This window comes from Grampus griseus (genome assembly GCF_964374135.1).
Source record: "Grampus griseus genome assembly, chromosome: 4".
NCBI lineage: Eukaryota > Metazoa > Chordata > Mammalia > Artiodactyla > Delphinidae > Grampus > Grampus griseus.
In genome coordinates, this window is record NC_138997.1 from 81,177,976 (window position 1) to 81,190,121 (window position 12,146).

The following is a 12,146-nucleotide window of genomic DNA, read 5'->3' on the forward strand; positions in this document are numbered from 1 at the left end:
CTCATTTCCCACATGGCTGCCAGCCCATCCCTCTCTTCCTCCCACCCCTTCCAATAAGGTTGTATTTCTCCCTGCCTTTTGTCATTCTCACTTGCCAAGACAATCTCTTAAAACAAACCATTTGCAATTCTAGTATTTATTATCTATTTAGTTGCCAATGTAAAAATTCAATATCATGTTTCATCCATGTTATATCTAACTCTGAGATTTTTTGTTTTATTTTTTCGGGTTTTTTTTCTGTCTTTCATTTCAGCAGTTTGATTATGAAGTGTCTGGGTGGGGATTTCTGTGGGTTTATTGTTTGGGGGATTTAATCAGCTACTTGAATCTGGAGGGTTTTTTTGTTGTTGTCTTTTTGTCTTTCAACAAATTGGGGGAGTTTTTACATTATTTCGTTAACTATTTCTTCAGCTCTATACTTTCTTCTCTTTTGGGACTCCAATGACATGAATGTTAGATCTTTTTTTATTCTCCCACAGGTCCCCAAGGCAGTGTTCATTTCTTTCAATTGATTTTCTCTATATTGTTCAGACTGGATGATTTGTATTGATCTATCTTGAAGTTTACTGACTCTTTCCTCTGTGGTCTCTGTTATTGAGCTCACCCAGTGAGTGTTTTTATTTTGGGTGTTTTATTTTTCAGTTCTAAATTTCCACTCGATTCTTTTTTTATATCTTCTATTTCTTTGCTGAAATTTTCAGTTTTCTGTTTGTTTCCAGAATGCCCATAATTGCTTTTAAGAGAATTTTTATGAAACTTCCTTTAAAATCTTTGTGAGACAATTCAACACTTCTGTCTGTTAGTACCTGTTGATTTCTTTTTTTTTTTTTTTTTTTTTTTTGCGGTACACGGGCCTCTCACTGCTGTGGACTCTCCCGCTGTGGAGCACAGGCTCCGGACGCGCAGGCTCAGCGGCCATGGCTCACGGACCCAGCCGCTCCGCGGCATGTGGGATCTTCCTGGACCGGGCACGAACCCGTGTGCCCTGCATCGGCAGGCGGACTCTCAACCACTGCACCACCAGGGAAGCCCGAAAAGGTTACTTTTGAGACGGGTTTTGAAAGATGAGTAGGAGTTTGTTGAGTATCTCCCTGAATATCTTGTGCAACTATCAAAGTCATAGAGTCTGGAGAGTGTTTGAAGGTTCTTAGGGAGAAAGAAAAAAATTTTTATGGTAATAGATGAGGCTTTAAAGGGAATAGGGCTGAATTTAGAAGAACCAATTCAGGTGCAATGAGGGCCATGGAAGGATTTTAAACAGCTGGACAATAACATGATCAGATATTTGTTTTGGAAGGATGGTCTCGGTGGCTGGTGTGGAGGAGGATGATTGAAGTGAGAGAGTGAGGGGACTTCTGTGATAGTCCCAGAGGCCTGAGCTGGGGCAGCAGATGGCAATGGACAGGAGAGGACAAATTCAGGAGAAGTTCCAGAGGTGGTCCCTTTGATATGAAAGGGTCAGAAAGATCTTAGTGCCCAAGTTAAGACTAGAACTCAGATCCACCTATTCTTTCAACCACTATCTAATGATGTATTCACTGTGTGTGTGGTGCTGAGGACACAGATGTGAAGAAGTCCCATCCCAGACCGTGGGGTTCCTCATTCTGGTGGGGAAGAGATTCTTGGACAAATAATTAGAGTGTAATGAGTGATCTCAAGGAGGCAGGGTCAGGTGTGTAGAGCAAAAATTAGGGGCTGAGGATGCTGGTTTGAATGTGTGGTGGGATTTCAGTTTCGTTGGGGGATTGCATGAGTGTAGCTGTGAAGCTGTGCAACTTACAGGGAAGCAGGTGGCCTTTGTAGCAGATGAAATCTAGAGCAGATCTGTAAGCCTTGAAGGTCCTCAAAACCCTCCTCTGCCACACAGAATTCTTTAGAAGCCAATTCCTTGGACTGTTGGAATTCCTGAGTGTGATGGTTAATTTAATGTCAACTTCACTGGGCTGTAGAGTGCCTAGATTAAACAGTACTTGGGCGTGTGTCTGTGAGGGTGTTTCTGGATGAGATTAGCATTTGAATCTGTGCACTCAGTAGGTTGTCTCCCCAGTGTGGGTGGGCATCATTCAACTCACTGAGGGCCTGCATCAAACAAAGAGGTGTAGGAAGGAGGAATTTGCCTCTTTTGCTTCCTGTCTTCATGAGCTGGAACATTGGTCTTCTCCTGCCCTTGGACTGGGCTTTATACCATTGGCTCCCCTGGTTATCAGGCTTTTGGACTAGAATTACATCATTGGTTTTCCTGGGTCTCCTAGCTTGTAAATAGCAGATCATGGGACTTCTCAGCCTCCCTAATAATGTGAGCTGATTCCACATTAAAAATCTCTTTAGGGCTTCCCTGGTGGCGCAGTGGTTGAGAGTCTGCCTGCCGATGCAGGGGACACGGGTTCGTGCCCCGGTCTGGGAGGATCCCACATGCCGCGGAGCGGCTGGGCCCGTGAGCACATGGCCGCTAAGCCTGCGTGTCCGGAGCCTGTGCTCTGCAACGGGAGAGGCCACAACAGTGAGAGGCCCGCATACAGTAAAACAGACAAAAAAAAATTGGCCAATGATTATATATTTTTTGTGTGTGCTGAACATCTTAATTTGTTCAACCATTCCTCAAAGAATTTAGTTTCTCATAAAATCTACATTTGTCACCATTCTGATCACTCACTCAGGCAGAATCCAGTTGTAAGAAAGTATTTCCTTAGAAGGCTGGGTCTCATTTTGAAATCAGCAAGTATCATCCCACCCATATATGAAATATAGTGGGAGAATTACAGCCAATTATTTGGACTAATCCAAGGTGATATTCCATTAGGATGTCATAGTCACATATAATAAATACCTTTTGAGCTTGCAGTCAACTATCACAGTATAAAAGCAGAGAAGTTCCCTGGAGAAGGCTGATGGAGAGCGCGCAGAAGGCTGAAAGCCTCCAGCCCATCCTCCTTCCGCTCTCCAACCTGCGAAGTTGAGTCACGTGACAAGCGCCAGTCAGACATTATTTCATGTTATGCTAAGATGAAGTCTGGCTGGAGGAAGCTGCTGAGAGACCTAAAAAGCCAGTATCTTAGCTTCAATTACATTTAGGTGGAGCAAGAGAGTAGACATTTTGTCTTAAACAAGAACTCTAAATGCCCACCAGAAACTACTTGTTCCTGTGATGCTAAGGACACAGCAATGTCCATGGACATGGCTTCCTGAAGGCTTGAAAAATCGTGTTTTTATTTACCAGAATTATTTACCTTAATTCCTGATTCCCCACTGCCCAAGCTACGAATCCTGATCTTTATTTAAAAACTTAAAGTACTACACATAAGAAACTGAAAATTGTTTTTGGAAGCAGATAGGGTCATAAACAATAAAATATTGCAAGAATGCACTAGGTGAATTTGTAGGTTTATGCTGGGTTGTCTACAAGTTTATGGTTTGTACTTAGAAAACTTCTTATCAGAAAACCAGGGACATAGCTTTAGGGCTGAGTTAACTCATATAGTGCATTTTCCAGTTAGATCTGTTTTTCTTTCCTTCCATTAATGATTGCCTATCAAAGGGTGATTTACTTTGCAATTTCTAAGTAAGGGCCTCTTACATGTTACTTTGCTAAGGTTTGTTCCTAGTGATCACTGCATACATAGTAATCACATGAGCACATGTAATATTCTGATGGTTTTATTAACAAGTATATAATACATATATTGCATACTGTATATAGTATATGAGGACTGTACAGTACAAATTTATGTTCACAGTTTGACATGACAAAATGTCATTACTGAATTCCCATTGGACTACCGAGTAGAAACAGAGAAAGAACATTAAACATTCACATCTTTAGTAAGAAAGATTACCAAAATGTTTCAGTATTTGCAAGTATACTAATGCATGCTAAAAACCTTTACCCATTCAGTCTTATTAGCTTATAAAATATATTACACTTTATTAAAAATTTCTGCATAGTTTATACAAGTATTAAAGTACTGTAAATGTAATAATCCTGCTATACTTGCAGGTATGGTTTAAGAGATGCTAAGCAGAAAGATTATTTTGACCCTCTAACACTAAGTACATAACAGCAAAAAAAAAAAAAAAGTGCTAGTATTTGTAAAACATAATATTGTTGTAGCCCTCGTTTAATTCATGTAAAATGGCTTTGTAAATGTATTATTTAAGTGAATTTGCAATCATTTAGAACTTGTTAACCTTGACCAACAAGAGAATAAAGGCCACTCTGAGCAACTTCATGTATGACAGCAATTCCTTCAAGATGACTGTATATTTTCAAACCAATCAAATTATTTTAAAACCTTAGACCTTTGAGATTGTCTTTAAAACAATCTAATCAGGAATGATGTGTAGCTATACAGTATCAGCAATATAGTTTTTCAAATTCCACATTAGTGCAACACTGATAGTGCAGATGGGTGTTTAATAAAATATACACATTCATATATAGTTCCCCTGTAAATCTGTTCTAAGGCTCTTGAAACTTCTGATATTTAGCATTTCCTTAGTTGAACATAGCTATGCTAACACATTCTCAAAACCAGGCGATTTAGAATGTTAATGCCCATTTGCGATGTAGATTCACTTTAGAACTCTAAAATATGATGGTTACAGATTTAATTTTTCTGACTTCTCCCCCAAGATGACACTTGGATAATAATCAAAGAAATTCTATAATAAACAGAATTTACACAACACTAACTTCATGTTTACAAATCATTCTCATCAATTTAAAATATTGCAATTAAAATCACCATTGATAGTAACATGGCATATCATTAAAACCACACGTTCAAGGGTACCTTATCTTGTATTGGAGGTCTTCCACAATAACAGCTAAAAATTACTAAGAGACTAAATTTCTCAACTATCATAGTAAAATACAAATATATATAAAAAAGGAAAATTTGGTTAAGAGCCAATCGGTAACTAAAGTATATAGACCAGCATGGGAACAGAGACTGGCTTCCTGGGTTGCTTTTCTTTGAGTTGAAATGTATCTTTGTTAGTGAACTGTTAGTATAATCTAAGCAAGCCGAAGAGTAATGTACGTCTTCGCAGGGTATTGCTTGCTTTTCTGAAAAAAAAAAAGTCAATATGCCATAGCACACACATCAAATTTCATGAGAACCCACGAAGCTTTCTATCAGCTGGACTTAGACTCACAGCTAATTATTCCAAGATCAATCCTATCCTTTCTTGCCCCTTTTCCCACCTTCAAGATGGGTTAGAACACACACAAACTGGTTATCTCCATTAAAACAAAAATGTTCTTTGCACTCCAACTTAATTCTTCAGTGCGTTGTGGAAGAACCATTTCAAGCAATAAACATTTTGGCATGAATGGGACTAAGCATCTACAATACAGACAATACCTACTTTTCCAAGAGCCATTCTTTTTTTATCCCTCAATTCATGTCATAGTTGCAAAAAAAAAAAAAAAAAGCCTCATAAGGATGTTTTAATAGTCTAAACAAATTTTGCAGTGCTTAAAAAAAAAAAAAGGAAAACCAAGTGCCCCCGTGACAAATTACTTTGCATTTCTCAACTACATCTCCTTTCAGTTGGATCCGAGGGCTTATGAGCGGGATCTCTTAGGTGTGCAGTCCCTACAACTAACTTTTATTAACACGGCGCCGTCAAAGTACGCTCCCCACACGATTCGCAGGCCTCCAGAATCACTCACGCACTGTCTTAAAAAAAAAACAACTGAACAGTGTATTCCTCCCAGTTAAGGTCGTGTTGGATCCTGAGTTGTGGCTGGGATGAATCTTCAGGATTCCATTCTTCTCTCTGCTCCTCCATCCTTTATCGAGGGATGAAGGTGCATTTGCTTAAATGCACCCACACTACACCACCGTCGCCCACTTTCTTCAAATTTAGGACCAATGGCATTTCCACGCACAAATTATTTTTACTGGCATTTACACTATGGTGCTCAAAAGCCTGCTTTTGCAAAACTTCCCCTAAATGATGGTGCTATTAATCTTCAACATAAACACGAGTCATTTTCAGTTTGTTCTTCTGACAGGATACTTGATAGTGATAGGAGATTGCCAGCTCCAACAGTAAACATCTGGGAATTTGAGCTACATTTATGAATCCCTGAACTGTGGTTTTCTAGATTTTTCAGAAATCTGTCCCCCAGGAAAGGTATGTGTGCTTCACAACTATTTATATTTACAAATAGTGTCTCTCAGGTCTTAAACTGAAGGAATCTACTAAAGCGTTAGCAGATGCTTATTTACGGTGTGTGTCATGTACACAGATGACAGCCAATTTGGCACCTTACAGCTCACAGAGAAATGTCTCCATATGAAGCCTCCATGATTAATTTGATAGGGGGATACAATTACCACTCAACGTTTCCCTGTTTGCAAAAAAAAGCTGTTAAGTAGGTGGGGTAAAAGAATGCCATTAAAGAAAACCATGCATACCCTTATCCAAAAGATTTTTTCCCATTACTGAGCAAATAGTTTTGTGGCATCCCTATCAATGCTTGGTAATCGACATTAAGGACATTGTAGAAACAGAGGCAGGTGCATGGAGAACCCCATCAGTATCTGGCTTTGCAGTAGGGTTCCGCACAGCTGAATGTGCATAGAGACTGAAGCTCTGGGAATGTACTGCCCAGCGAACCAAATGATGAATTGTCTCCAAAAAGCCCTAGGCGAGCAGGAATGGCTGGCTTCCTCCTTTGCCCGCCTTGCTCTGCCCCTGCTGCATGCCCCTTTGCTCCGACTCCACGCTAGCAAGTACAGTATCCACCCCCTCAATGGACAGACATCATCCACCTAAATCAGCAGCTCTGGCTCACCTCCCTGGTGGCAAAGACCTCCTTAGTAGCTGCAGGCACAAAGGAGGATAACGGACATACATTTAGATGAAGTGCTAAATCCAAATTGACCAGCCACATCTGTGAAGGACAATGGAAGAGTTGACTGTACTAGTCTGAAAGCCTGTTGCATGTCTAGCTAATCTGTGAAAGGTTCCACCCTTCTTTTTGCTGTGGAGCACCAAACTCGATCACAGAGCACAGAGGTCTGGATGCCTCTGGCAAGGACTAGCAGGCTGGATACTGTATTTCTAATACATTTACTTTGACATTCTTTTGAGGATTACATGGAGAAGCAATTGGTTATGTTAGTTTACATGTTCCCTTGCTTTCATTACATTAAACGTATCTCTAAGAAGGGTTTGCTTAGCATCCCCGGAAAAAAAAAAAAGAAAAAGAAAATTGTTCACATTCTTTAGGTCTGACCCGTGGCAAGGAGAGGGAAGATTAGAGAATATTTACTACTGACCATATGGAAGTTTGAATGATATAAATTCAGAGATTCAGACCAGCTGAATCAAAATTAAAATGTACATGTAAAAAGATGAGTTAGATAATGGGAGGGAGGACAGAGAGAGAGCTGGGAGAGTGGGAGCCACGCTGAGGCGGGAGATAGAGGCATTCAAACGAGCATGTGGCGTTTCCTATGGAGGGCAAGGTGGTCGGAGCGGGAGAAGCTGCGGTCACAGTCTGGACACTGGAAGGGTTTGATTCCAGTATGTTTTCGGAAATGTCTCGTGAGTTCATCAGACCGAGCGAATTTCCATGTGCATCCTTCCCATGTACATTTGTAGGGTTTTTCTCCTGCAGAAAGGTGGGGAAAAAAGAGCTGATTTTTTCTAAGAGCAAAATGATATTAATCATTAAAGACAGTAAATATTTCTGAGCTACAGCTCTTGACAAACATTATTTCCAAGATAGGATCATACATTTGTCCCTTGAACCACTAGGTGACAAATGAGAAACACAGATTAATTGTCTTAATATGAAACTGGCTTTCTGCCCAAAAAAGGGGGGAGGGGGATTTTAAGAGTTCCTACAGCATATTTATGGCACTGAAATCCACTCTTAGGGGCTATCAAAGAATTTTGGTTTTGCCCTCAAAGGAGGCAATGAGCAAGTTTTTAATACCCGGTGATCCGTATTTGTTGACCTCCAAGGCGTAAACTTACTTAGGAGCTTAGCTACATGCAGCGCTATCCATTCAAAGAGAAGTCCAAACTGCAAGTTATGGGATTTGCTTATTCTTCTCAATAGTTTTCTAAAAATGTGAAGTCCCTAAGTCCCTAGCAACAAATATTCATCAGGGATTTCAACATTTTATTTTTTGTTTAGTCAAGAACAACAACGCCTAAGTATAATGCTTTAATTCAGACGTACGGAAAATATAGTAAACTCCTCCCCACTCTGTCAGAAGTCAGGTCTCTACAACCCTCTCCTGTGAGACGATAACTTACAGGTGAGAAAAAGAAGACCTTTGTGGGAAAGTCACGAGGACAGCAGTATGAAGGCCTTTACAAATAAAAAGGCAGTTCACGGTAATTTTACATGTTTAAATCAGTAATATTGGGTAATGGGCATGACAGATTCATTCCCATTTACTATCCCTTGTTTTCTAGAAACCTTAAAGGATTGTAATTCCTTGGCATTTCAATGACATATTCAGAATTTATACTCTCTGCTTTGTTGCACAGAATATACATGCTAAGAGTTCTTTTTCTTACATCTGAATCGTTACCCAAATATCCAATGTCTTTTTACTCTTAGGCTGGCCTTTGGTAACATCCACCTCTCAGGTCCCGTTCCTGCCCTGAGGAGGCTTTCATGAGTCTATCTGGCACTGCCCATTGGGTGGTCCTCTAACTGCAAGGCTGTCACCCTCAGCTCTCTCCATGGCAACACTGTGAGGAGGCCAAGGAACACTGTATGCGGCTGGACCCCCTCGGCTTCCTTTGCCTCCTTCCCAGGATGCACGGCAAACCTTCACTTCCACTCTGCCAGACACTTTACTTCCTCTCCTCTTCCAAACCCCGGATTCTTCTCTTTGTAAATGTTCCTAACAAGAATGACTCACAAACCTCCAAATATTCTACATTCTGAGGTTAAGGAAATGTACAGAGAGGGAAATTGCTGTTACACTAGAATTTCACATCCAAGAGTATGAGGTCAGCTCAGATGAGGCTTTCCATAAACATTCATCACCAATACCAACTGCAATTCATCAGGTTTGTTTAAAACATTTTTGTACGAATTCCTTAAGATGTGTTGCTACAAAATGTTCTTGAGCACAGGGGACAATTTTATGTTTTCCTCACCTATTTAACAATTTTTATAAGACCTGTCTGTACGCTCTATATGCAACGCCTGGCAAACTGGAAATATCCTACAACAAATATGGCAGGCAATCGCCTACAAGTTCCCTCAGTTTTAGAAGACGATAATTACCCAAATACCTTCACTTTTCTTTCCTTCGATGACTGTCTTCCGTTTGAATTCCATTTCTAGAAACTGCTGCATTTACTTTTTCTGTATAAAGAACTTTTTTCTTCTTTTTTTGCCATCGTGAATTTGATCACGTACATTTACTAAGTGACAGCCTATATGAAGGCCACATCTTTGATGAAACAGGCCCATGGTTAAGGACAATTTCCCCCTCTGTTCTCAGTGGAGGTTTCATGCCCTTCTCTCTCTCTTACTACAGAGACCACAGAACTGCAAGTGGTTGCAAGGGGCCTTGAACAGAACGCTGAATCTATTCTATTATAAAAACCAATCATTATCGAAAACTTCATTTTTCACAACTGACAAGCGACTTCTGTAGCTATGGTAACTTTCAAGATGCCTGAAAAAATTTCATTACAATAATCTCTGAAAGCTGGAACGTTTGTCTTAACATTCCATGCTAGTACTTCTTAAGAAGAAAGATGAAGCGAGTCTTGTATTTCTAATACCTGTATGTGTTCTTCTGTGTGCTTTCAAGTGAGAACTTTTAGTGTATACTTTGTTGCATCCATCATAATCACATCTGTGTATCCGCCGCTTCCTCTGGGTGTCTGGAGATTCCACAGGTAAAGGTCTCTTCCCGGGCTGCACGATGACTGAAGGGTGATTCCTAGGAAAGCCGATGCCAAATGCAAAATGGTGAGTGAAAGGCTCTTCCTTTCCCTCAGGGTACCAAAAGCATTAACAACACTGGGCAAAAACAAACAAACAAAAAACCCAACAAAATAAACAAAAAGAAATTAGCGGATCAACCCAAGAAGCACTGCTATATTCATTCAACAAACATGGAGTGAGCACCTACCATGAGCCAGGCACTGTGCTTGGCACCGGGACACAAAGATGAATAAAAACAGGGTTCCTGCCCTGGAGGAGCTCACACTCTAGGGGGAGACAGACATGTAGATAAGTAATGACAGTAAGAAGGGTTAGGGGCTACACTAGAGGGAGGTGCAAAGTGCTAGGAGAGTCTCTTTCCCTTAATAGAAATTTGCTTTCTTGTAGAATTCTGTGGTACTAGGCTGAACGCTATACTATGTTTTCTCACATTTATTATTCTTTAGGGGAAAATGTAAGAGGTCAAACTCCTAAGTCTCAGGCAACCACGCTGTCGGATGCATCTACACTTTATCCTTTACATAATTGGCATTTAGTTTGAGTCTCTTAAAGAGGCTCAACTTACATTTGATTTTTATCTCCCCCCCCCCCCGCCAAAAAAAAAGTTGGCACTACTGTCTTCACAAACTCAAACCTTTCCTGTCACTATTATTCCTCCTTGAGAGAGAACTTCAGGCCGTGCTAGTGGTCAGGCGAGGAAGCCCCTCACTCAGGACTCAAGACCCAGGCTCCAGGTGCAGCCCCGGCTCCCTCACTGGATGCCCGCCATCCTCCCTACCTTCCTGGCTCCTCACCCAGACTCCCCTTCCTGCACCTGCACACCTTTCCAGGGGGGAGGGGGGTTGAAATCAAATCAGGTTACACACCATTACTATGAACTTTCTCTTTTTCAGAAAGGAAGTTGGTGGAGAGAAATGGCAGGTGGGAAGAGCTAGGAAAAATCTGTAGTTTTTTCAGGCTTCCCCCGCTGATTGATGTAATTAACAAGTTCTAATCCATCCATTTGCTCTCCTAATAACTAATTACTTGATACATTACAAGCTTATGTATCCACGGTTGGCCTCTAACTGCAATGAAAGACCTCTTTGTCTTTTAAATTTGAATCTAAAGTTCTTAAAATATCCCAAATAACATGTGAATGTTTTATACAAGAGTGTATGGGGGAAAAAAGATTGGTGAAAAGAATTGGATGAGGGTAAACAGTCTTGTGAGATAAAGAATAATAAAATTTAGACATAAAAATCAAGAGAGTCACTGAATGAAGCTTGTTTTTTATCTTGGTAAAAATGTAAATACATGTCCCTTATCAACAACTTTTTCAAGCACCCAAAGAAGTGACTAGGAAGAGAATAAAAAGGTGCATTTTATCTTGAGTGACTTCACTAATTTCTCACTTATGATTAGCAAAGAAAACTGTCAGTTTTGAGTATCACTTTACCTTCCTACCCTGATGCTTAGAGGGACGATATGAAAGAATAAAGTTTAGATACATGGAAAAGGGAACATGAACTAGTGGGGGGGGGGGGAGAACAAGAACTTCAATTATATAAATGTACAAACAAATAGCAGAGAAAATGGAGAAGTGAGAGAGTTTTTATAAAGCTCGATTATTAAGACCCTCTAATAAAAAGAAAACAGTTTATCAGTTTATTTTAAACTTTCCACTTTCATGCCATTGACTGAAAATTTTCATCTTCATTAAGGGAACTTCAGGAAGTAAAATGTTGAGGGGAAAAAAAAATGAACAGTTAAATCTATCTCATGTGCCTCTGGGACCCTGGAGAGAATCCCAGATAACTTTAGAAGTCTCTCCCAGTTATTCGATTTTATGAGTTGGGATTCTAATGGTTTCTGTGTAGTAGTTATGACTGCTGTTCCAGCTGCTCATTTTGTGAAAATGTTACCCTAAAAAGAGGTACCCTAAAAGGCTGTGCGCTCCAGCTCCGTCCCGATAGTCCCTATAACCCTCGGCAAGGTATTCATGCTCTCCGTGCCTCAGTTTCTTCTCTGTAAAAGGGGATGATAGTCATGCGATCTCAGAAAGCTGCTGTGAGTAATGCACACAAAACGCTTAAGAACAACACCTGTTCCAGATGCAAATCTGCTAAACAATAGCTGTTACTATTTCAAGGTGCAGAAACCCATGAGCAAACTTTGCCCCTACAGTGGTTGAATTTCATGAGGAGTTTTTTTGGGATGTCCTAAC

General features: G+C 40.4%; 1 protein-coding gene across 2 annotated transcripts in view; it reads right to left on the reverse strand.

Annotated features, from left to right (window-relative positions):
- Positions 1 to 3,638: 3,638 nt before the first annotated feature.
- KLF3 (KLF transcription factor 3) overlaps positions 3,639 to 12,146 on the reverse strand; it is a 36,773-nt gene continuing 28,265 nt past the window's right edge. For both annotated transcript variants that reach the window (XM_082652731.1, XM_082652730.1), the window contains exons 5-6: positions 9,775 to 9,935; positions 3,639 to 7,627 (exon numbers count right to left, since the gene is read on the reverse strand). In XM_082652731.1, the coding sequence (XP_082508857.1) occupies positions 7,446 to 7,627; positions 9,775 to 9,935 (343 nt within the window). In that variant the 3' untranslated portion in view covers positions 3,639 to 7,445. The remainder of the gene's footprint in view (positions 7,628 to 9,774; positions 9,936 to 12,146) is intronic.